The sequence below is a fragment of the Chiroxiphia lanceolata genome, chromosome 2, assembly GCF_009829145.1.
Source record: "Chiroxiphia lanceolata isolate bChiLan1 chromosome 2, bChiLan1.pri, whole genome shotgun sequence".
Classification (NCBI taxonomy): domain Eukaryota; kingdom Metazoa; phylum Chordata; class Aves; order Passeriformes; family Pipridae; genus Chiroxiphia; species Chiroxiphia lanceolata.
The window spans coordinates 90335926-90362004 of NC_045638.1; the positions used below are offsets into that span (position 1 = coordinate 90335926).

Genomic DNA, 26079 nt, shown 5'->3' on the forward strand with positions numbered 1-26079 from the left:
TGAAAGGTCCCTCTCCAGCCTTCCTGTAAGCCTCCTTTACGTACTGGAAGGCTGTTCTAAGGTCACCTTGGAGTCTTCTCTTCCCCAGGCTGTACAAATGCCGCAGCCCCTCTTTAGAGGAGAGGTGCTCCAGCCCTCTGTCTCCATTCCCTTTCCCTTCGTCTCCATGGCTCTCCCTCTGGACTTGCTCCCATGGGAGAAGCAATCCACTCTGGGCCTTGAGTGCCACATGGAGGAAGCAGTCCTCTTCCTAAGTCACAGCTGATCCCAGGCTCACCTGATGCAGCAGCATTCCTGGAAGGCCAAATCCTCCATGGTCCCTGTAAGAGCATGCCTGCCCAGGCCAGGTCATGCTGCAGAAGAGGCTGCAAGGGGCAGGGCAGGGCTGCTGCTGCACATGAAGTTCCTTCCAGAGGTTCATTGCCGATTGAATTGCCTTCATGTCCTGCTGCAGACCATATGGCACCATGGATCTCACTTTTTCTCCACCCCTTCCCTGTGTCCTCACTTTTGTTTGCCACAGGAAACATCATCTGCCCAAGCTTTCCTGACCAAATAGTATGAGCTCCTCACATAGAGTGCAACTGGATGTGCAACCTGGTTGTGTGACTCTGTCCTTACTATGACAGTGAATGCTCTCTCTGTGTCCCAAAGAGAGAGGAGAACTCACACTGGAGAGAAGGTGACCAGGAGATTTGGCTTCCCAAGCCAATCAATAGTAGTTCTGTGAACAGCAGTGTGTGGTAGCTCCACATCTGCATCTCCAGACAGTAGTGAGACTGAGTGTGTCTCTACAATGTATACGCAGAGAGAGACATATGGGAGAAAAAGGATGTACACATATAAACAATCACACAGGTCAACGCAGACAGAAAGCACTGACACCAACTCAAAGAGCAGCCTGATCCTGTTCCCCTCCCTGGCTGCCAGCAGGACGAAAGCCTGCCAGCAGAAAGAATGTATGTTTACATGTATACAGTATGGACCTCTCCTGCAGTAAGGCTTAGTCATTCAGTCTATCCATAGCTGGCTCCTGCACCTCCTGGTCTTTCCTGTACTTGGTCTCATGACAGGCACAAGGAGAAAAAGATTGCTGTGGTAGTTGGCCAAGATTTCTGGACTTCCCAGAAGGTGCCTCTCAGACTCTGTGGTCTGCCTGGGAGCTGGCTTGGACACCTGGGCTCCTGCTCCATTTCCACTGATGTGTTTCCTGGGGTACATAAATGCCTGATGATGTTATTTTTCTGAGAAGCGGGGAAGAGACTGGAATTCTTTTTTAAATCTAGCCACTCCCAGTGATTGATAGGGGTATTTCCACTCTATAGGGTTGATACTTGCAGGATTTGACTTCATTCCACAGGATACAGTCAGTAATACAAGCGGATGTGAAGAAGTGTCACAGACAGCTGTTAGAAAGCAGTGGTCAGCAGAGACTTGTGGTGGTATCAGGGACCTGATGAAGTACCGTTCTGCAAAGAGCCTCCCTTTCCCTTCCTGATGTCCTGGTGCTCTCCAGCTTCACCATGCAGACGTGTATCTTGTGGAGAACAAAATCCTTCCCTGCTGCCATTTGAGTTAATGTTCTTTGGTGTCCTGTGGTGGGAACATGACCCCTGCGCTCTTCAGAGGCTCTTTGGGGCTGAGATGCTTCTCTCCCATTGGCTTTTTCCCAGTGAAACTTCATCTTTCCACACAGGTCTTACTGAACATACTTCTTTACACCATTTTTCTTACTTTGCCTCAGACTTGTCCCATTCCCCTCTGGCTCTGCCTAAGCCCAGTGCTCTGGCTGTAAGCATGACAGCACAAGTTACCTCTTTAGCCCTAAGTCATACATGCAGTCCAGGAGTTAATATACCTGCTCTGGAGACCCACTACTGGACAAAGACTTTCCTCTTCTGTTTAGGGAGTTCTATGAGGACCAAGCTAATTCCCACAAAGCAGCATTTTAGTCACTTCTCCCCAAATTTATTTCCATGTTGGCTTTCTTCTCCATGGTATAATTGCATGCATCTGCTTTTCAAGGATTTTCTCTTCTCTGGTTTTAGTTCATTTCTCTAGTTTCCAGACCCCTTGTCAGCTTGTCCTCCGATCTTGTTTCTTGGCCTCTTGGCTTGTCCCTTCTCAAGCTTTTATGGCAATTTCTTCTCTTTGGCTGGTTGTTCACTTTTCCTCCTCATGGGGCTTTTGTTTTTGCGTTAGTGGAATGAAATAGCCCTTGATCTGCCTCCTTTTCAATGCACCCTGAAAAACTGGATAGGGAGAAAAAGGAACTCATTGGTGGTCCACCTTGGCGATGCATCTGTGTCCTCTCACTTCTCAAATGGCTTTCCACCTTCCTCAAGTGTTCTTTCTGCACAGGAGTCCTGGGATGAGATGCACTGTCATTTCAAGAAGGGTGATGTGTGTGACAGTACCCTCTCCTGGTCCTGTAAGTAAGGGCCTCTCCATCTGCAACTTAGAAACTATGCTCTTTAGTGTCACAGCTCCTCCCAACCCCACCTTGTGGTCCTGGACTTGGGACTGCCAGGAGCAGACCTTGTGGTCTGGGGTCTTTAGCAAGATTCCCACTAGTTTCTGGCTTTTGCCATGCAGGACTCTCCTTTAACCCTCACTCTGCAATGACTTTTAGCACACAAGGGTGACAAGGAGCAGATTTCCTTCCTTCCCTCCTCCAGACAAGAGTCATAGCAAGAGAGGAAGGGTTAGGCCTTCAGAGGTAAAGCTACCTGAAGGGCACAGGTTGTGAAGGACAGAGCTGACTAGCAGTTCGCCTGGGGTGAGCCTGCAGTGAGCAGCACCACTTGCCAGCTCTGAACATGGTCCTCTTGTTTAGGCTGTTGGAAGAAGGCAGGTTTCCATGTAGGACTGACACCAGCAGTAATAGGGAAGTAGGAGAACAGGTGTGATTCATCCATGGGGCTCTGAGTGAATCAGCGTCTGGAAGATGTCTTCATGTCCCTGTCAGGCCTGAAAACCCCAATTCCTAGTCCTCATCTTTCCATGCAATGCTCGACAAGGCCATGCTGGAGGGTAACATGTCTCCAGTCCTGGAGGCCTGGGGAACTGACTAATGTGAATGATGAAGGTTATATTGTAGTCCACCAGAAGGCAGAAGTGCAATAGGGCTGGAACAAAATTCCACAGGAATGAGAGCCATTGTCTCCAAATTCCTAAATCTACAGCACCTACTGTCTGATGGGGGAAACCTCAGTCTGAGTAAAACTGGATGACCAGGAGCTACCTGACAAGAACACAGAGGATTTTTGTAATGGGTGTGAATGCTGGAGCCTGCATCTTCACTCTGCCGAGTGGGAATTTTGAGTAGAAGCAATACTGTCAGGCAGTGGGTGAGTACCAACCTTCTCTTCTCTGGTCTGAACAGTTCTAACGTGCTGAGTCTCTTCTCATATGAAGATCTAACCAGAAGATGCTTCATTTGCCTTTCCAACAGGAGAGAACAATCCCCATGCCTTTGATGACTCCACAAAACAGGCCATATTCCCACTCTGTCTTGGACACAGTCACTCTGTGCCATGCTATCGCTACCAGTACAAGGCTGGATGTGCTGCACAGTGGGCCAAGGACGCTTTCAAAAATGTTGCTACCACATATTGGCTGAACAGATGCTCTGGAATGAAAGCAAGGACACAGGTTCACACATGGTGGGGATCAATACAGAGGTAAATCAGGTAAGTGGGAATCTTCCCATGGGAATCTTATAAACAAATCCTCAAATTGTCCAGTGTTTGCTCTCCTGAAGACTCTGGTTGTGATTATGGATTTTACCCTCCTACCTCCTCACGGGATCCTGAATTCCAACATCTCATAGTCACTGCAGACAAGCTTGCTCCCAACCTTTACATCCCAAACAGCTCTTCCTCGTTGGTAAGCGTGAGGTCCAGCAGAGCACGTCTCCTCAACGTTGGATCCTCCATAACTTGGGTCAGGAAGTTATGGTAAGGATGCTCCACAATCCTCCTGCACTGTTTGTACTTTACAGCTGAAAACAGAGCTCAGAAACTGCAGCGCAAGCTGCTAAGCCTGACAGCTGCCTCTGTGAGCTGCCCTCACACACACACTGCTGGGGCTCAGGGCTATGGAGCTGGTTTTCGTTCTGTGTGAGTGCAAAGCAACCAGGCACATTGGAATCCCTCTCCCTGTGGGATTTTTTCTCTCTTTCGGTATTGTCACACCTGGTAGCACTTCTTCTGTGTTTTCTGCCTTTCTTTTTAGTATTTCCTTCTGGGCTACTTGCCTTTATTTGACTAGTGCAGATAAGTCTTTCCCTTCAAATCATTCTGAATTCAAGAAAGCTGGAAAGCAGGACTCTCTAGGGAATTCAAGTGGATGGAGAAATTGCCATCAACCCCTGAGAAAGAAAGAACTAGATTCAGCAAGTTCATTTCTGAACATGAACATACTTGCTGTTTCTTGGTCCTTGGAACCCTCTGAAGCATTCTCCATCCTGCTTCAGGTGGCTGATTGCTTCTAAACCCAGGCACCTCCAGTGCTCCCAGCAGGTAATTGGCTCTGTTTCTGCCTCCTGAGTAGGAGTTCCAACTGATTTACTGTGTAGTATAGTCTGGCAAAAAAGCCGATGAAGTTTTATCTTCCTGCTTGTGGCTCCCAGTTCTCAGATCCTGAGTATCTCCAAGGGAGATGTCATTCTATGTCTTTTCCTACAAGCTTGAGTAACTGCAATATTTTCCATAGGTCATGTCCCATTGATCTTGTCTATATCCATGCCATGCTTGTTGACTTTTGTCTATACTTCCAGAGTCAGTGAAAGTAGATTCAGATTTCTCTAGGGCCTCTTTTAGGAGGGCATTCCTTATGATCAAATAGCACTGCCTGCAGTGCTTCAGGCTCATGGCTTCCTGGCAATTCAGTGCTGCCAGGTGCCACCCTGTTGTTCCAGCACACTGATCTGACATATAGACTTGTAAAGTGAAAATATCAAGGGTCACTCATGAAGTTCTTCCTGACCGGAATAGATAGAAAACCACAGAGAATCTTTCCTTAGACAACTAAGGAAAGATGTACAGGAAGATTGAGGTCACTGGTCCATGTTCTCCCCAAGCATGCTGCCCGTGTTTATGGAACAGGAAAGAGGAATAAATTGCTGGCAGTTTGGAAATGTTGCACTGGTTCCAGAGCCTTCCACTGAGGAGGTAACCTCTCCCATCCCTGGTCCCAGCTACCTGGCACCAGGACTACTGAGGAATTTCTTTGCAGGACAGTGCACAGTTTAGTTACCATCACCATTTTGAGAGTCTTCATTTCCAAGTTAGTCACCTGAATGCTCTGAGAACAGCTGTTTGATTTCCTGGGAAGAGCAGTTTGGTTTGTGATGCTGAAAAAAAGTCCTTTGCTGTCCCTCTGCTTTAGAGCTTTTGCACACACCCAAGTGAATTCTTGTGAGGGTGTTTGAATAGACCTTCATGTTGGTCAAATGGCCTGCATAGCAGCAGGTGATAAAATAGGAATGTAAGTGCAAACAGCTGTGTGAATTGAATACTTGAAACTAATTGAAGGGGCACTTGCCCCAAAACCCCTGCGATTAAAGTAGAACAGGACCACCAGGTTAACAGTAATTGGGGAATTAGCAAAAGGCTCCTGAGAAAGAGAAGAATCAGTCTGAAAACAAAGTTTAGAAGAAACAAAAACATTTTTAACACAGAGGAGACAGAGAAATGGGAAGGAAGTGGTACTTGACACCAGGCTGTTCTATAACTTTGCAGTATCTGTCTGTAACAGAGCACCCTCACTGTGGATGATGTGGGTGGCCTGCACTCGTGGCAGTCAGGGCTGCAGCAGGTACAGACTCACAACTGCAGTGTGCGTACGTGACCCTGTGCTGTCCCACCGGCCTGTGGGTCAATGGGCTGTAGGAAGTGGTATGAGTACACACGAACCCTGTATCTCCAGCAGGAAGTGTGTGAGACTAGGGGAACCCTACTTCCAGAAAAGGGGAGTGCAGCTGTGCTTCCTGTGGTGGTGGTGGGAGACTGGAGGTTGCAAAAATAGTTGTGCAAATGTGTTTTTCTAGAGGGGTTAGAGCTTTTGGACATTGGTTATGTGAAGGTGTTTAGAAATATAGGGTCTACCCCTGCCTGAAGCCTGGTGTGCACAAAAAGCATGTTCAGAGGATATCTTCTACATGCAGTTTAGGGTTGTCCTCACTTGTAACCCGTCCTGTGCCCTAATCTTTTGATGCTTCAGCTGATATCCCTCTGTTATTGCTATTACCTACCCCATTCCTTCCTCACTGCACCCATGCGTGCCCCTTCACAGGGAGAAACCAGCTGATGGAACAAGGAAGAACAAAGGCTGGGTACCCATCTCAGTCCATTCAGGGTACAATGAGATCCAGTAGTGATTCTTTATCCTCCAGGTTATCTTTAGGGACACTGTCATGCAGGATTTTCATTCAAGTCGCCTTGAGCAGTGCTAGAACCACCACATATGGTTGTGCCTTTTGTAGTCATGACCAAGTCAAACCACCACTTCCTTCCCATTTCTCTGTCTCCTCTGTGTTAAAAATGTTTTTGTTTCTTCTAAACTTTGTTTTCAGACTGATTCTCCTCTTTCTCAGAAGCACGGGGATTCTGGCATTGTCTAGTGATCGTTTCTAACCTCCAGCTTCACAATGACGGGTCATATGCAGCCTCTCATTTCAAAGCTCCATCCTCTTTTCCTGAGCAGTTAGTTAAAAATAATGTTGGCAACTTCTTTGTTGTGCTCTGGGTTACTGGGCTCGGGCTTCGTATGGGCACTGCTGAGGATGAGTCACAGATATGCTTTCTTGCCATTTTTAGACTCCCTTTTGCAGGATGTTGTGAGTGGGTTTAGCCCTTTAGTGGCAAATACCAGCAGAGTTGCCATTTTCACACACATACTCCCTCACCAGGAAAGAGCAAGTATCAAAGAGAGAAGGCCAGTGCTATGTCCTGTGAAACTCCTGGAGTATGTGCAAAAGGAGATTGTTTGAGCTAAAATGATGGTACTCTTCATCTGTTTTCTTTTACCTCTGTGAGTTTCTGTGTTGCAAGGAGCATCTTGTGAAATGTCCTTGCAGGGAAATGATGAAAATTCCCCAATCTCCATGTACAGTGGGGAACACCCAGAATATGGCTTTTTCCTGCACACCAGATTAGAGGCTGTGAAGGCTCCTCACCAGTGTGGGAGCTGCCCTATATAGTAGGAAGGCTGTGTTTCTAGCCGCATTGGTAACGTGGATTCTTGGAGAAGAGTGATACAGTGGTGGAGAGAATGGATTGCCAAGGGAGAGTCAGTCCTGGAACTGCAGGTAACCACATACCCTTCCTTTCTGTCCTCCTGTAGAAGAAAGAAGAGGTGAGGGAAATATGGGGCTGGGATGGATAATGGCCATGGTATGGTGGCTGTCCTCATACCAGGAGAAGGGGCTTAGGACAAGGGCAATGCAACAGATGAGGGAACTGGGGAGTACCTGGGCTGGGAGAATGACCTTTTTCCTAGAGCCAGGGGGAATGAAAGTCCAGGCAGACTATGGTCTACCATTCCTTTCAGTGTTTTTTTCTGTAACTGATGGGACTGAAGAGTGCTATCCTACTATCATTACCCTGGTAAAACAATCTGCATCAAGCTGAGCACAGGTCACTGCTCCCGTCTCTGGTGTCAATACAGAGGACCAAGCAAGGCCGTTCCAAGAGCTTCTAAGTGCCTTTTTTCCCTTTAGAAACAATCATTTCTGTGTGTCTGGCTGTGCAAACACTGAGCTGGAGAGTCAGTCCTTTGGGTGAATATATGCTATTGCATAAAGGGGCTTGTGGTATAGAGCCAAAATAAAAGCAGCAGAGAAAAAGAAGGTTGAAAGTGAGATGAAGAGGAGAGAGGTACAGAAAGAGCTTTTAGTGAAAGACAGGGGTAATGGGGGTAACAAGGAAGATGAGTTGAGGAGAAAGGATGTCTGACACCATAAAGAAGGAATGAAGTTTGGGCAGAATACAGGCAGGTCCTGTGACAACCAGCAAAACAAGAAAGCAGCTTCCGGGCAGCCCCTGTGCTACTCTGCTTTGTGGGCCTGACCCATGGCTACTGACAGGCAGCAGGACCTGCTTACAGCACCTGTGAGGCTCCCCAGTCCTTGGAACAAGGGTACCAGCAGGGTGCTGGGTTACAGAGCCATCTGGGTTATGCTGCCCCTGACTCTGGGCTGGGAGATTCCCACTCTTGCTTTATGTTTTTCAGCCCCAGCAGAAGAGAGAAGCTGCTCCTGGCTGAACCCCTGGGTTTTCCTTATTTCTGTCCTTGTCATCAAAACTGCCTTTGTGACCGTCTGTCTTGGTGGGTTCCAGGCTCTCTTACTTCCCCTGGGATGAAGGGATCATTTCATGGCCTTTGTCAAATGGAAAACAATATCTCAGTCTCTCTGCCAACAGACAAATGTCATTTACCAAAACAGCCCTTTCCACCTTTATTAAGCCTATCTCACAACTTACTTTTCCCTTTCCTGGCCCCATTCTCAAAGAATGTCTAAGCTGGTTTTGTCAGTTGTGAAAATGAGTCTCTCAGCCAGCAGAGGTGAGACAAGCTCATCTGAGGGAGGGGCTGACTGGTAGTGGGAGAAATGGCCTGCTGTTTCTCACCTCTTTGTTCAATACAGATTTCAGAGCTTGGTCATGTAACAGAGTCTCTGTGGAAGCTCTAAGCCAGAAGGTGGAGGATGGGACAGGTTGCCTATGAATGAGGAGGAAAGGATGACAGTAGCACTTTCATTCTTGTTCCTCTCTTCTCAGTTGTATTACTTCATGGAGGCTATGGCCAATACAAGACTCTACTCCAGAACTCTACAGAGTGGCACTGCATTCCCAAGATTTCTGCAGACAAAAGTGAGTCATGTTGAGACCCTCCTAAGAAGCATAAAGTACTTCACCAACATTTACTCTAGTGTCACTCAGCCTTTGAGTTTGGGAATGTCATTGTCAGAACTGGATTGTTTTAAGGAAGGAAGATGTGGATTTGAGGGAAGAAGATGCTGTATTGCACAATTTTACTTAGGATGCCATGAAAACATGTTCTGGGCCAGCGGAAGAGGGTGGGTTGTTCCATACCTTCATTCTGCTCACACAACCCCTCAGCTGTTAGTCTGGTTCACTAATCTAGCTGCAAATGCTTCATCCTTTTGTCCAGGTTCGTTCAGCTCCATCCTTTCTGGTTCCTTGCCTGTTGACACAGGCATCATAGTCAGTGAGCGGGACAGAGATCTGAGGATATTGTCAAGTGTTCAGAGTAGCTGGAGAGCTGGGCTGTAATCACACATGAAGTAATGGCAATATCAAGTGCTAGAATGCCTGCAGTGGAAGTTCCGAAACTCAGGTCAGAAATTTATTCTCATGTAGCCTCATGCTTTGGGAGAATATATCTGTTGCTTTTTAATCCATCATGTGACTTTCTGGCTATAAGCTAGATCTCTAGGATAACCTGACTGTTTAAGGAACTGACTGTGGTGGCAGCAAGGCTGTCAGAGCAGTTTACTGTACATGTCTGCCAATCTGCATGAATTGAGAGCTTGGACAATACTTCTCTGATGGAAGAGTTCCCATAGGAGTGCAAGCCAACTACTTCCCATCTTGCTTCCTCAAGGAAGGGTAAGGCAGAAACCATGTCTCTCACCAAACAGGTTGCATGGACATGGCAGAACAGCTAGAGAAAGGGAAAGGCTCTTCAGGCAGGGGGGCTTGTGACAGGAGTCTGTTAGGATGTTGACAGCTTTACTTGTTGGAGTGCTGAAGAGAGCATTTACCTCTGTCCAGACTAAAGGTGTGGTTCAACAACCCCCCCCCAACATTTGGGAACCTACACTGAACTCACAGAGATGAAGGACAGCACACCTTGTCTAAAAGCAGGATTTTTTTCCCCACAGTGGATGGCTGGATGTGCTGCCCGAAAGGCTGGAGAAGGTTTCAAAACAGCTGCTATTTTCTGTCCCTTGATACGATGTCCTGGGCTGGGAGTGAGCAGAACTGCACTGGGATGGGCTCCCACCTGGTGGTGATCAACAGCAGGGAAGAGCAGGTATGTGGACAAGGCTGAGAGAGGGGCAGAGCAGCCATAGACATGGTGCTGGGCCCTGGAGGGGACTCAGAGCCCCTCCTCATCCTACAGGGGAGGGGGCATTGTTCAGTCTGCACCCTGCAGGGGAGAGGGGATGTCCTATCTGCACCCCTGCAGCACTAGGTCCCCTCTGTCACGAGCCCCACCCCACAGGGACTCCTGATTACTCCCTCTGGTCAATCCTGCGCCTCATGGACAATGTACTTTTTTCCAGGAGTTCCTCTTCAATTTGGCAAAAGAAAAAGTTACTAACAGCTATGAAACAAAATACTACATAGGCTTAAGTTCTTACCAAAATGGGCAATGGCAGTGGGTGGATCAGACTCCATATGAGAAGATAGCCACGTGAGTATCCTGGTGGAGCGGAGAAGGTCCAGTAATTCACTTCTCCTCAGTCCAACTGACCAATACTGTCTAAGGCAGGTATGTATCGGATGCGGTTTTCTGTCTTCAACTGCCCTGTAAGTCAGAAAACTTGACTAGTTTTCTAGTCAAAACTATGGCTCCTGATTCTTATCACAGTAACCTTCCCTTTCTCTTCCATAACTGTTTGAGGTGACTTCACTTCCACTGTCAGGCATATTAGTGTATTTCTAACAGAGGAACTTTTTTTTCAGGTTCTGGAAACCTGGAGAACCCAATTTACTCTTCGCAGAAAGATGTGCTGCAATTCATGTCAAGGGAAACAGAGACTCCAACACTTACAGTAACTGGAATAACATTCTTTGCTTCACAAGTTGCTATCGTATTTGTGAACTGGCAGTCAAATTTGTCTGAAGAAGGAAGCTCCACTTTGGATGAAGGATCCAAGGGAGTATCCTTGAGAAAGGCCAGCTCATGAAAGCTGATGAAAACCCGGCCTGAGATCGTACAAATACTTTATCTTGCAGTGTAGAATGAGCAAGCTTGTCATAAAGTCCTAGACCTGAAGGACCTCAGTTTCCATCCTGTGTGTCTGCATCTCTTTCCAATCTGGAGATCAATCCTAGATGAAATAGCTCAGGCTGATGTCAAGGACTTACTGCGTCCCTTTCACTCTCCTCCTTCACAGATGAGGATCCTGATTCTTCAATACTTTCCTTGACTCCTTGTACAGTCAACATCTCGATGTGGAAAAGGCCATCTCTGTTTCATGAAAGGATATTGGTTCTTCAAATCACTGGAGCAGAATTTGAAAGAGGAGGAGGATTCAGTGGGGTGTTCTTGTCCCTCCTCTGAAGGGAAAAATTATTTGTGGCTTATCTTTAATGTTTCCTTCTTCCTTCAATATATTCTGTGTTGATGCATTAGAAAAAACCCCATATTAATAAATGTTAATTCTACTCTTTGCATGAGGATGTCATCTGAGTGACATGTCCCAGATTCCCACAACCCAGCCTCCCTGCATGGAGGTTTTAACTTTTTAGTATGTTTGGCACCTGTAGATGAGAATATTACTGTGAGTGTGCTGGTCATGCCAGGAGCATGACCCAGTGTTCATCTGCAGAGCCTGTGGAGAATCACATGTGAGAGCAACAGAGCAGGCTGGGTCATTTTCAGTGTCAGCCATTGTTTGCCCAGGATGCAACAGAAAGGAGATGGATTTTGGAGATTCTGCTGAGATGTGTGGCAGGATGGGGCATGACAATGAAGGGGAGAGAAAGAAATTAAATATAACAAGAAGTATAAAAGCCAGAGTCCCCCAAGGAAGGATTTCTAATGCAAAAAAAGGGTAGAAGACCCCTATCAGAGGCATCACTGCAAATCAGACACAGAGAGGTCTTGAGCAAGTGCTCTGCTTCCCTCAAATTTTCCAAACCTCTGTCAGTATGTTCCTCCCTTTTGTCAATGATATCCATGGTCTTGAAGAGCTGGTAGTTTCCACTTTGGGATTAAAAATGCATCCTGAAAAAATCAAGTTGGAGTGATTTTTTTCCCCCATCAAAAATCTGAGTACAAATTTGTGTAATTTCTACCTGAAGCAGTGTATTTGTCAGGTTTCTGGTTTAGCCACTGGACCAAAAGCTAGGCTATTGCAAGATCTTGGCCTCCTACTTTCTAAAGATCCTGTGATACTTTCACAATGGAGAAAACTTTTTTGTCTTGTCCAACATTACAGCAAACAAAACACTGCAATGAACTTCTGTTTTGTGTGACTTCTCTTTTTTATTTCCCCAAAACATTCTGGAAATCACAACAGCACAGTTTCAAGAAAGAAAAAGGGGCAGATAAGACACACAGAGTAATCAATGTTTTGCAAGAGCTTTTAGGGACAACTGCAGTTCTGGCTCTTGGAAGGTGGTATGGAACAGAGCAAAACCTACACCAGGAGATTGACTTGCAAGAAAATGTTACTTGCTAGACACAGTCTCCATCCCCAAATTCGGAACACAAAATTTTTCTTGACATGTCATGACAAAAGAGGGATTTTGGGAGATGCCTGCAGAATCGCTGAAGGGAGGTTCCTGAACCCCTCTTTGATACAGATTTGTCTGAAAGAGGTACCTTTCTTCAACATATGAGAATCAGTCTTTACCTCTCAAGTCTGTCTTAATTCAGGAGGTAGCAGATGTCATAGCAGGAGGCAGAGGTGAAGATATACTGTCAGGTACAGTACTTTCAGAAAGCTTCAGAAGGACAATCCTGCATACTGAACCAGGAGGCTGGGTGGAAAGGACAAAATGTTTATCAGATTAACGTGCTTCATGATGACACCTGCAGTCCCTCTTTTCAGGTGCACGTCCTGGCTACATCCCAACTGACTGTCAGAACAAGATCTGGATGTTCATGACTCCTTGGCAAATTAATTTTTCCTTTGGAAAGGAACTCAGGTCTGAGGGAAGGAGCCACAGTGACCTTCATTTCTGAGAATACATACACCATAGGGTGTATGTATCCTGACTGCAGCAAAAAAATTCTGTTGTGGTTCAAAATTGAGCTAGCTTCTGCTTTTCCTCAAGAAATTTCATGATGCCCAGTCTTTGAGATGTTGCCTTCAGCTGGAAAAACATCATAGAGTCCATCCATCATTAGGACAGCCTGGGAATATACCTCATTCCCCTGCACACTGCTTCTTTTGCAGAAGAAAGCACAGCCAGTTCTCCCCACTTCCTCAGTCCTACGCTGCAAGTCTTAGAAATTTCCAGTGGGAATCTTGTTGTGGGGGAGGTGATGGTGTACCCAGCTAGTTTTGTCCCACCTGTTCAGATTACAGCTCTGGTAGAAAGGGAGGTTGGTTTCCTTTCTGCTGCTGACAAACAGTATGCCCAGTGATGGCATCATCAGCAAGAGATGGAAAGAAAAGGCCAGGCATTACTAGGGAGAGAGAGAAACAAGAGTGGGAAAGAAATAGTACTGCATTCTGTTTTCAGAAAACATCTGATAAAAATGCATATACCATATGAGCTGGAATATTCTTCTAAGTTATGCATCCTACAGGATGGACAAGGGATCAGACCCAGCCAGCACAGGTTTAGGAGGGGCAGGACCTGTCTGACCAACCTGATCTCCTTTTATGATCAAGTGACCCACCTGGTGGATGAGGGGAAGGCTGTGGATGTGTCTATCTGGACTTCAGCAAAACCTTTGACACCATCTCCCACAGCATTCTCCTGAAAAAGCTGGCAGCCCACAGCTTGGACAGGGGCACTCTGTGCTGGGTTAGGAACTGGCTCGAGGGCTGGGCCCAGAGAGTGCTGGTGAACGGGGCTGCATCCAGTTGGCGGCCGGTCACTAGTGGTGTCCCCCAGGGATCAGTGTTGGGCCCAGTTCTGTTTAGTATCTTTATTGATGATCTGGATGAGGGGATTGAGTGTACCATTAGTAAATTTGCAGATAACACCAAGCTGGGGGGGAGTGTTGATCAGCTGGAAGGCAGGAGAACTCTTCAGAGGGACCTGGACAAGCTGGAGAAATGGTCTGATTTCAGCGGGATGAGGTTCAACAAGGCCAAGTGCCGGGTCCTGCACTTTGGCCACAACGACCCCACGCAGCGCTACAGGCTGGGGACAGAGTTGCTGAAGAGCAGCCAGGCAGAAAAGGATCTAGGGGTTATGATTGACAGGAAGCTGAACATGAGCCAGCAGTGTGCCCAGGTGGCCAAGAAGGCCAATGGCATTCTGGCCTGGATCAGGAACAGTGTGGCCAGCAGGACCAGGGAAGTGACTCTGCCCCTGTACTTAGTCCTGGGGAGGCCACACCTTGAGTACTACCCAGGGGAGGTGGTGGATTCACCATCCCTGGAGGTTTTTAAGATGAGACTGGATGTGGCACTTAGTGCCATGGTCTAGTAACCATGGTAGTGTTGGATCAAAGGTTGGACTTGATGATCTCAGAGGTCTTTTCCAACCCTGTTCATTCTATGATTCTGGTACAGCTAATAAAGAAGGCATTCATTGTGCCCATAGATGGCATTAAGCAAGAGAAGCGAAGACCAGTGCAGGTGCCAACATCTATCTCACAGGATCACATGGAAGAGGGATGGTGGTGGTGCCGGGTCTACCACAGTAACAATATATTCACCCTCTTAAAAAATTCCCTATTGCCCTGGAGAGCACTGACATGTGCTGGCTTACCTTCCTTCTCTGCTGCTGAGAGACGTGACACCAAAACCTCTGGAGATCAGAGCAGTTAATACTGACATTGACTGGGCAGTGGACATGTAAAGCAGTCATGTTGATGTTTTCCTCTGGTCAGGCTTATTAATTTCATCTGTACACTGTGCATGCTACTCCCTATATGTCTAGTTCTGACAGCCAATTCTTCCTTACAGGATACATCAGACTTTCTCTAATAAATGATCATCCTTGCTGAGCCAAAATTGAAATGTATGAGGTTTTCATGACAGACGTTATTTTTTATAGGAGCTTTTCTATAAAAATTTCTCCAGGGGTGTCTGTTTTTTTTTTTTTTAGACAAAATAGAGAATTATCCCCCTCCTGTTCCTCTTTTCATGTTTATCTCACCTTAGATTCTTTCATATTCCTTTACAACATTTATTTCTCCGCTTCTTTTTGCTTCTTTGTACTCCCTGCTGTCTCTCATAGTGTTTTCCCCTTTACTCCTTTTTTTCTCTTTAAATTTTGTTTCCTTTACCTTTTCTTGCTAGACCACAGACGAGGATGATACAATGTTGTTTGGGGGAATAAAAGAGAGAAATGGCATTTAAAGGAATTCTGACACTGGAAATACCTCTGTTCTGTCTTTTAAAATTTGGTGTTTCTGAAACCATTTCCTAAGCAAACTTGTGTAAGGTATTAGTAGTAAACCAGGTACTGTTGGCCTTGCTGTTTCTTGTTATCCAAGAGATCTCCAAACCCCTCTTATCGTTTAGTTCATGCTGCTTCCCCATTGTTTATCTCACATGTTGTCTAAGACAAATCCTGTGACTTTAGCTTTATGTCTCTACCTGGTTACAAGTAAATACAAACACTTCTTTGACTTTATGTGCAATCAGTCTACATACACCTGAGCAAGTTTTTTACTTTCTGCTTTTTAATTATAAATCATTTATCTTGACATACTTTGGTCTCCTGGTTTCCTGGAAATGCTTCAGCTGATTGTGAGGTCCAGCACTTCTCTTGCTCACAGCAAGTCACCTGCCACTCTGTCAGTGTCACTGTCATTTACTTCTCTGGAGGGTAATGGACACATGCAGGGGAGAATGAGCGGTGGGAAGGCTGTTGTGGTGAGGGATGAACTGCATGATGTGAAACTCTGAAGTCTCACACTGTGAGGGTGTCCCACACAGCAGGAACATTTCTACCATTCTGTAACCTCAGGGCTTGACCTCTGCCATACCTCTGCACACCCTGGTCCTCCGCACTGCCCCGTTGTCCCACATCACCAGCCTCTCTTCAGGAAGGAACTGAGAGGAAAAGAGATAAAGATAAGCTAAATATGTGCCCTAGCAGATAAAAAGGTAATGTTAGGAGTTCTTGGTTTTGTAAATTAAGTTGGATTCTAAACTCAGCTGCCAAGGCCATTGTGTGGCATCCAGCAAGAACAGAGCAACAGAATTGGACTATAGTGGAAAGAGCATGTGAGATAAGCACTTTTTTCCTCTATAAGGGGATCTCTTGATTACACAGTCAACATGATACTTAGTCATATATCTCAAGCAAGCCATGAAGGTCTGATCTGAGTGGCCAAGGAATCCTGAGGATGGGGAAGCACAGAGCCAAAACAATACATTTTCTTTGGAAGACAGTTGTTCCGTATGGTGCTTTCTTGTTAACAGTTTTTATACTGTGAGGGTACAAAATGAAGCTGTCCTGCTATTTTGTACCTTTGATGGACCCTAGAGCACTTTAGGCAAGAATGCACATCTGGAGGTGTTTAAGTCCCACACATCTCTAGCAGCAGGGCTATCTTCAAGGCTACGTGAAGTTATTCAGGTATTTCTCCTGTTGAGTTTGGATAGTCTCAGGGATGGAGATCCTACAGTCCCTCTGGCCATGTGATCCAGTTCTACGCCACTCTCAGAGAATAATTTGGTTTTCGTACCTGCTCCAACTTTCCCTGGTAGCAGTGCACGAAACTGCTTTTGCTGCTCTTCAGCATACTGACTCAGTGGGATGTGAAGGAATGTATAGGTTAATGAGCTTGTGGAGAAGGGATATCCATATCCTGAGCCTTCTCAGCTCTATTTACATGGAGCCATCAATACGTTTCCTGACTGTTCAAATCTGTTCACCATATTACAAAAGAGAAAAATATAAAAAAATAAACTATCTTTTTCTCTCTCTAGCCCAAGCAAATGTGGGAGAAATCCACTGCAGATTAGAGTTCAAGGGCCCTTTTCTTCCACTTCAGAAAGTCAGTTAGTTCAGACTTTTACAATGCTACTTGCTCCACGGCTCCAAATTAGAACCACTGGATAAAGCCATTTACAGCTGTGGGCAATTATAAGTCTCAAAGCAATGACCTAAGATACAACTAAATTTAATTTCCAAACTGAAATGAAATAGCTGGATCCTTACAGCTCTTCCAAGAAGGACTATGAGTCTCTGGGGAGAATAAGGGTATATATTTTGACTGGGAAAGGAAAAGGATCTACAGCGCAGGAGTGGGGGCACTGCCAGAGGTATGTGAGGGGCCCAGAGTTAAAGCAGCAAGTAGTCCACAAGGCAGAGCTCTCCTGGAATACAGAAAGCAGGAAGGCAGATGTTTGCAAGGGCCTTTGGTCAAAGGGCTGGTGTGCCTTCCCCCTGAGCTGGAGGCTGCTGCCCCACAACCCTGCCTGGAGGGCTGCGGCTCACCTGAGCTTTTACGTGAGAGATGGGGAGGAGGTGGCAGGGCCTGAGTGGGATGTACTTGGCAGGAGCCGTAGAGGGGGGGGTCTTCTGGAAGACATGAGGAGGGGAAGGGAGCAGGGAGAGGGCTTGTGAGACCTGCAGCTGAGGCGAGACAGGGAAGGAAGGCAGGGATGGAGGCAGCTGACCATTTACTTCTGTCTCTTTCCTCCACCCTTTCTCAGTACCATCCTGCCCTGGGCCATAAGCCTGTGCCATGGGAGTGTAAAGGGCCACTCATGGCACGACTGCTGGTGCAGCTCAGGTGCTCACCAGGACTGCTGGGCAGCTGTGCCACATGGGGAACAGCTGCAACCTTGTGACATGAGAGCTGTGATGTAGAAAGTTTCTCCCACAGCTCATGAGCTTGAGGAGATAGCTTTTCAAAGCTGCAGCAACAAAACACTACTACTTCACATTGCCAAGTTACCCCAAAGCAGTCTTGCCTGCTCAGCAGGAACTTTGGTTATTCCAATGTATCGCAGAAGATAATCACAGAACCTCTCCCACCATTCAAGGCTTAAGCAAACTATGTTTGACAAAACCAGTCTTAAGGCGGTGCCTTACTCCCCCTCTCCATTATCTTCTGCATTATTACAATTTCAGTATATTGTAAGTTATATATGTAAGTTACATATGTGAAGTATTCAGTGACCCACTAATATGTCCAGATTTTTCCTCCCTGCCATTTCCCATCAATAAGCTCTTACCTTACCAAAGAAGCTCTTGATAAGGAGTCAAAATAGTTCTTCACTTTAAAATTTCGTCCTGTGTCCTATTAGTATAGTCTTCAATGACATCTGACTATTTTCAGATAATATTTGTACACTCTGTACCAACAATGCACATTTTTCTGGCATCAGTGAGGCTTATTAGTGTGAGATCATGATGAAAATGCTAAATGAAATTTGTACCTAGTATAATTTTTCATGCTCTGCTTGGTATGTTATGAAGGAAATGAGCTCTAACACCTTGGGTATAATTGCTGATGTGTTAACAATATATTATCTTGTACCACGAGATACAAACAATCAAAAGCCTTTATTAAAGGCACCACAAAAACACCAGATGCAAAGAGAGGTTCTAAAGAAACATCAAATAACAGTGTTTAAGTACCGAATTGGAAGTATATCTTTTACTGTAGAAAAGGGAGCAAGTTCAATTTTCTAGGATATTTAAAACTTGCTTTGTGGAAATTTTTCAAACATTGGTGTTGGGGAGATGACAATGCACTGTTAGTTTTCAGTTCCTGGGAATCAAATCATAAAGTCATTGTCTCTTTCTCAGCTTAGAATCCCCAAAACTTCAAAACAGAATAGTTGTAGGGACTTCACTAGAAGAAAAAATCGTAGCATCATTTCGCTTCAAAGTATAGACTAAAGATTTTCAAGTTCAGCATGGCTGAAGGATTTGGGGGAATCTTCCTGGGTAACGTGCTATTGGATGTGCATGTGAACCATTTGTACTGTTATTAGTGCAGCATCACTTCACTGACTTTGGATTATTCGTAGATTTGACATGTTGTTATCTGTGTACAGTGAAAAGAAATTATTGATCCTTATATCTCTTACTTTCCATCTCTTTCGCTGAAGAATCTGCTCAGCTATGGCCCATGAGATCAGGAGGAGTTGAAGAGAGTCTCTGACTCTGTCACTGCAGTCCACTGTGGTGCATCAGTGACCTTAATCGCAAGGTCAAGAATTCCATAACATTCGCTAGAAAAAGAAAGAACAGCACTAAGAACAGCAGTTGCTGAACTCAGGATCTTGAAATGCACCAAAAAATTGGCTTTTGCTGTAGTCTGTATATTACATTGGGGAAGTTCAGTGTAGCATTAAGAAGAGGCCATTGATCTGATTATTTAGATTGGAGATCAAAACAAAACCACTGTAAACACACTCCAGTGCTACTTTCCTATCATGACATTCAATCCTGTGAGTGAGGCACCTGCTGCCTCAGGGTCCTCAGGAAAGTGAGTTGCCATGATTTACACTCACTAAAAGTCTGCCAAATTTCCTCTAGCTGAGGATCAAGAAGGTAAGTTCACTGCCTGAACACTCTTTTGCTTCTGACATGAGCTAAAGGAGCTGTTTCTCACTACACAGCTACCAACTCTGAAAGCAGAGCATGAAGGCAAACCCTTTCAGAACGCTAAACACCAATCAAGGCCTTTCCTACACTGTCCATCGAGGTTCTTTTTTAAATGATCATTCTTATTTCTTGTTGCTGTAGGCATAATTTCACCTGAGTTCTTCCATGTGTTTCTAGCTTATTATCTCCTGATGTCTCTCTATTTTTTAAACTTACTTTCTTCCCCTGTTCTACTCATGTTCCTAACGGTCTTATTAACAAACTTTGCATACTTGAAACCAGAGTTTTTCTGGAACAGAGAACTTTTTGGAGATAAGGAAACAGAGGAAGAAAAAAATTGGAAGGGTTTTCTTTGTTTCATAGGTATTAAGACAGCAAATGTTTCCCCCTTCTGTGGTTTAAAATGACTCCTATTGGGAGAGGAAGCAGTGGGACCCCAACACAAACAGGTAGACTTGGGAGGGAGCTAAGAAAAAACTTGTATCATATGTTCAGCGCAGAGCCGCTTCTCAGATTCATTATGATACCATATTATCAGACACCATTTAAAAGTATTGCAGGGCACTGGTTTTATGATAGACAATCACATTTTCATGAGCCAAAAAACTGCTTAGGAGATATATTGCTTCATTGGATATCTGACCAGCTGGGAAACGAAACAACAAGATGCTGGGAAGGGTTCTGCTTGACTGGATATCCTCAGGCCTTAGAAAAAGGAGTCAAATTTCTCCTCACCAGATAAGAAAATGTTTCTGCCTGCAGATTCATTTTTGAGCCATTGTCACCTGGGAGCTCAGCATATTTGGTATTCAGAAAATATTTTAATGAAGTTTCCCCATCCAAAGGCCTCTTGTAGCTATGAATCATAAGAATAGAGACAGTGCAAAATACATGTATGGGAGTTTAGAATTACTCTGCCTGAATTCTTAACAAAATCTTTTACTGAATTCAGTTACTGATCTTTTTGCGGTGTATTTTTTCTTTATTTTTTTAATAAGTGTAGCTACTCCACAAATTCTAAATGACTACTGAAGAACCAGAGTAGCCCTTTAACACCATCAGACTATTTAACAAGCCCATCTTTTTAGTATTCACACAAAACAAAAAATGAAGTATTTGTGTAAGTGCTCTTCTTTCTGAGTGTATGGATGTGCTTACAGGCTTGATCCCTACTTTTTTTACAGTTGTTACAGTTGTTCAAAACAAGATTGATAAAAATGTCAACCCACTCTGCATGCTTATAAGTATGCATATTTAAATATCTTTTAGTACACAGGACTTGATCTCTCATCACAAATACAAGCTCCTTGCTTGATGACTCTGAACACTCAATGTTCATACTGTCATTTAATCCTGGGTGTTACTGAATAAAGTATTGCACCAACAAAACTGAAAGACTGGCTTAAATTATTATTAAAAAATAAAAATAAACGATTTTCTGTGATCAGAAGTCATATTTGGTAATACCCAAAAAGCTGTGGTTTACCATTGCATCCTAAACTGGTACATTCCACAGACCAATGACCTTTGCACTGTACTGAGATCAACAAATGATTCAAAAGAAGAATATTTTTGAGGATCACTTCAAAACTGTTTCCCCACAGCCCTGGGTCTCCTGTAGAAGTGTGCTGCCTCAGAGACAGATCAGGACTGACTCATGTCAGTTGTGGAATCCTCTGAGCTGGCACCCACACCCTGTTGGAGACTAATAGTCAACAGAGAGACATAATCTGGGGTAGGGATCAAGTGGTTGCAGAAAGTGAGGAAAAGGAAAGAAGCTGCCCAGGATTAAAATAATCAGTTTGTAATCTTTTGCAAGTCTAATTTGTCTGCAAATTACCTGCAGGTGTGTCTCCAGGGCAGTAAATACTTTCTAGTCCTTTAGTTGTGCTCCATTTTCAAAGTAATCTTGAATCCCCCTCTTTTTAAGTTCTAGTGCAAGTTCATTGTGGGCCTTATTTCTTGGAATGCCGGTGAAGTCCCATCCATACAAACAGACCAGAGATTGCAAGTGGCTTCAGTGGTTGTGAGGAGGAAAATCCCATTCAGATTGCCGCTAATTGTGACCCAGCTCACAAGTGGCACTCCAAAGGCCATCGGCTTGGAGGGACAGCACATCTACCATCTCTGTCACTTGCCTCCAAATGATGCTGAATGGGTACCCACTACGTATCCAACCTCTACGGAAGGTAAACTACAAACAGTCTTGGTAATCTGTCTGGGTAAGCTCATGGGATGCAGCAACACAGTAAGAAAATACAATTAATTCTCTTTACATTAACTCATACTTGAGGTGTTTGTCACAAGTGAATGCTGCTCATGATGTGCTTCCACCCCCTCTGCTGGAGTATCAACATATTGAACACAATCTAAGTTGAATGTGTTTATTATATGCCTTTCACTCCTCAGCATTACTCACTGCCAAGAGCAAAAGGCCAAATTATTTCAGCACAACTACAGACCTTGCAGATACTCAGAGCTACAGGAGTGGAGAAAGGTGTGGAATTTAAATCTGTCTGTAGAATTTTCTGTTGACAGTGGGTGATTTCTTATTTTCAGATCTGGAGAGAGGAAGATGCTATTGCCAGGACAGTTTGCATCCTTGTATAGCCAAATAACTGTGTGGTTTGTGTTGATGAAAATTATCCCAACACCCTATCCAATTCTCTCTGGAAACTCTGTAATCTAAGTTCTGGCTCTGGAGAAAATACATGGGGTAAAAATGGTGATGATAAAAAATCATGATAAACGCAGGCATAAATAAAGTAGAAAAACGAGATTAATTTCCTGAAGTGCTCCAAAAGAAGCAGTAGATTTTCACCTTGAAGGCAGGGGGCTAAAATGTTTAGTTGCAAAATTTGTGTCAGAGTCCTGAGTGGAACAAAAGGCTTTAATGGCCTTGAGCAGCCCCACCTGGCATTCCACCTACCCTCTTGCACACGACATTTCAGTTCAGCCCTGGACCATCAGTTCCTGCCTGAATTATTTTGAGGACATACCTGTCTCCAACTTTGGTCAAAGCCATGCCTGTGTCTTGCCACAGACTTTGTTGACCCAGACCCTGATTCATGGTCTGACTTCCTCACCTGATTTCAGATGTGCATCATCATGATGAGGCTTCTGGTAATCACTGGACTATGTCTGACCTTGGTCCCCATCACTGGACCTGACCCTGACCTGAGGATTGATTTCCTTGCTGATCTTGGACCTGTCTCGTCTCTGAAGACTTATCTAGCAATCTGGACTCTTGGCTGACCATGGATGTTGTGCCAGGTCTGCCCTGCTTGCTTCACTCAGGTGTTGTGGGATGGCCCCCAGCTGGCAAGGTCCCTGTCCTGCTGGTTGTGTTACTCCAGCTGGTTCCTGGCCACCTGACCCTCGGGGAGCAGCCAGCCTCCACTGTGCCATTACAATGTCTACTGTACCAGAAAGCAAATATGAACTGGGATTTATTTTATTTTTTTGGGGTAGGCAGATTCTTGTCAATGTTTTTAGGAAGGCAGCTAGTTTAGTATTAAATATTATTCTATGGTTCACTTCAGCTTTGGGTAGAACTTGCTCCTGATGGTCACCGTTAGTCCTTCACTGTAATTGCCATCATTTCCATTCCAATTTTGCTGTTTTTCATGCTGTTTGTAAAAAATCTTTTTTTTTTTTTTCAGAAGAGACAAACAATAATATACTCCTTAATATCTTCCATGAGTTCCTCAGTATTGCTGACTACTGTAACCAGCTTTAAAAGTCATGTTCAGTAGCTTTTCACAGGTTCTTTTTCCTTCAGTGCTGATTCAATAGGCTCAACAGATTCTTCACTGGTTCCTTGTGCTCCAGAGTAGCCCAGGGAGAATACAGAGCCATTCACATCTCTGAAATGGTGCTACACTTAACTGATTTCAGCAGGTGCGATGGAAGCTGGAAGAGTTTTATGTGTTGGGTTCTACCAGTGTGGCCCTGGTGGACAGTGCTGTCTGGCACACAGTGAGTATCCGTGCAGAGGACTGGTTACTTTGAGAGAAGGAACCATGTAAATCAATCCAGAAGGATCTGATATGTAATCTGAACACAGTTGTTGCAGAATCACTGACAGATTGCAACTATGTTGTTAGATTCAGAGCCACATGTGGCCAGATATAATGACTGATTAGTCTGAAAAAACCCTTCTTACATAAGATACGCTGGGAGGAGTGAGTGCTGCATGGAGACAGCACCTATTTGTCGTGGAATTATGAAACTGCTTGGGTTGAAAGGGACTATAAAGGTCATCTAGTCCAACCCCCTTGCAATCAGCAGGGACATCTTCAAACAGATCAGGTTTCTCAGAGCCTGACCTGACCTTGAATGTTTCAAGGGATGAGGCATCTACTACCACTCTGGGCAACATGTACCAATGTTTACACTCGAGCCAGCCTCTCTTGAGTCAATCCTACTTGACCAACAGCAGCTACACCACATGAGTTAAGCTGCTAGAGCTGTGGATTATTGACAGAGTGGTGGCCTGGGCAGCTGATGAATTTATCAATTCAAGTGGTAGAAAACACCTCTAGTGCTGCAGTCAAGTAGACCTGAAAGTACCTGCCAATCCTCATGAGAAAAGTTCAATACTTGAATGAAGATTGATTGAAAAGGATGCTGAGGCTTGGCCTTTAGGAGTCTCCTTACCATCCATAACAAACTTCAGTTCCATTGGCCTAGAGAATTGTCTTTAAACAACATATTTCTTAATGACAGATGGCAAAATGCTGCTTACAATAAACTGTTCCCCTACCACTGCCCCATTTCCCCACTGATGTAATGGCTATGCCTGCTAACATCAGGGTCTTATACATAACAGAATGCCTGTGTGTCTGTTAATGCCTTAATTTGAGTTTCAAAATCTCATTTGTCCTGCCCTAAAACAACTAGCTGTGTTTCCCTTCTTTCTGTTGCAATTAGCATAAACTGATTCCCAGTAATAAGACACACTACACATGTCATTTGGTGGCCAGCCTGTTTCCTTTCATTGTGTTTACCCTCGGGTGGTGTCAAATTAGCAGCAGAATATGTTATTTTTGTGCACAAATGCTTGAAATTCAAGCAAGATTCTTTCTCTCTCAAGCAACCTTCTTGAATATGGTGGAATTAATCTGCTGTTTTGAGGATCTGCATGGTCTTATGAGAATGTACTGCCTTGTGTATTTCCCTTATGAATATTCATCACAGATAATGACAAAATGTCCTAGTTATTATACTTGTCATGAGATATCTGGACGTCCGCCACCATGTTTTCTGGCCTTGGAAAAGTTGCTGGAATAGCTGCTGGCCTGGCTATTGCATTCATCATCTGTTCCAGATGGAAAGCAGACTCTCTGGGTTGTCCATGTGGTGTACATCAGCAGCTGGTTCTGTCAGGATGATGTTCTTGGGCCAGCTCAGCCCGGGGGCCGGGTACTGACCAGATGGTTGACTACCAGGCAGAGATGTCAGTTTCCCCTAATTCAGCATTCAGGTGAAAAAAGGTAACCATTTTAAAAAGAAGTTTTAAAGTGTGAAGAAAGAGGAGAATCACCATAGCTAAAACCTTTTGCGTAGCCTCAGAAACAATAAATAATCTAGATGTAACTGTGTTTTACCGAATCATGGGGGAATCCTGGGATTTTGGCACAGGGTCCAGTCCTCTTTGGTGACCCCCATTCTGTTGGTTGCTGAATTGATGAAACTTAGTTTTTAATATCAAGCCACTTTAAAGGGGTCTCAAAGGTGCTTATACTGGGAACCTGGAAAGAGATTAATTCCTAAATGAAAGTCTTATCAATATAATTTCTTCACTGAGAAACGCGAAGCTTTATGCAAAGACATTCCCGGGACTTTACATATTTTGACATTTTCTATTTACATGACCATAAAAAAAACCCCCAAAACAAAACGAAACCAAAACAGGAAAGTATAGGCAAGCCATAATTACAGAAACACTTCATTACTGCCCTGCTTATAGTTAGGTTTGGGACCATTTACTTAGCCTGAAGAATGGAGCCTGCAAGCGTGCACAGCTTCTTAATTTTGACTGACATTTGGCCTAATGTGCTCCCCTTTGTCATTATGATATATATTATATATGAGGCCACACCACAGACTAGAGACTATCATGGTTGCTTTTTTCAGCTTTGAACTTCTTTACCACCAAGGGAGGCTACTTCAGCTCTGCAGAATAGCTGAGGTCATCAGAGTGACAGTCACCAAAAGGTGCTGCAACTTGGACAGGCTTGGGTAGCTCCATTCCAAACTCTGTATGTTCTGTAGCCAACCACAGTCAACAAGACATTCTTGTCTAGCAGGGAAAAGCAACAGAATACTTCCATATGGAACATTACTCTTCACCTTGGCACAGACATCAATCAGATGAAAGTAGCTTAAAAGGATTCAAGGGCAGAGGTTTGGTAGGTACCTGACTTACTCATGTACCCTTCCACAGCACAGTGACAGCCACATTCCTCCCTCTGAAGCTGCTGCTATTTGACATAACCTTGACCCTCTCTCCTATGTGAGCATTCTGGGACACCTCTAAGCACAGCTGAAAATATACATCTCCATTGCCACAGATCTCTAAGTTTCTTCCTCTCTTCTACAGTACAAATGAGAT

At 44.6% G+C, this 26079-nt stretch overlaps 1 protein-coding gene across 1 annotated transcript; it reads left to right on the plus strand.

Moving 5' to 3' along the window:
* The first annotated feature begins 7267 nt into the window (after nt 1-7267).
* Nucleotides 7268-10878, plus strand: LOC116782286 (C-type lectin domain family 4 member E-like). The gene is made up of 6 exons (XM_032678711.1): nt 7268-7312; nt 8236-8331; nt 8784-8876; nt 9911-10062; nt 10316-10446; nt 10719-10878. The coding sequence occupies exons 1-6, from the start codon at nt 7276-7278 to the stop codon at nt 10876-10878; spliced, it is 669 nt and encodes a 222-aa protein (XP_032534602.1). The 5' UTR covers nt 7268-7275.
* The last annotated feature ends 15201 nt before the right edge of the window (nt 10879-26079 follow it).

Bases quoted from the DNA above. Each gene is read 5' to 3' on its own strand.
- LOC116782286 (XM_032678711.1), top strand. From the start codon at position 7,276: ATGGATTGCCAAGGGAGAGTCAGTCCTGGAACTGCAG. The intron at 7,313-8,235 runs GTAACCACATAC...TATGTTTTTCAG, and splicing joins AGTCAGTCCTGGAACTGCAG to CCCCAGCAGAAGAGAGAAGC. The intron at 8,332-8,783 runs GTGGGTTCCAGG...CTCTCTTCTCAG, and splicing joins CTTTGTGACCGTCTGTCTTG to TTGTATTACTTCATGGAGGC.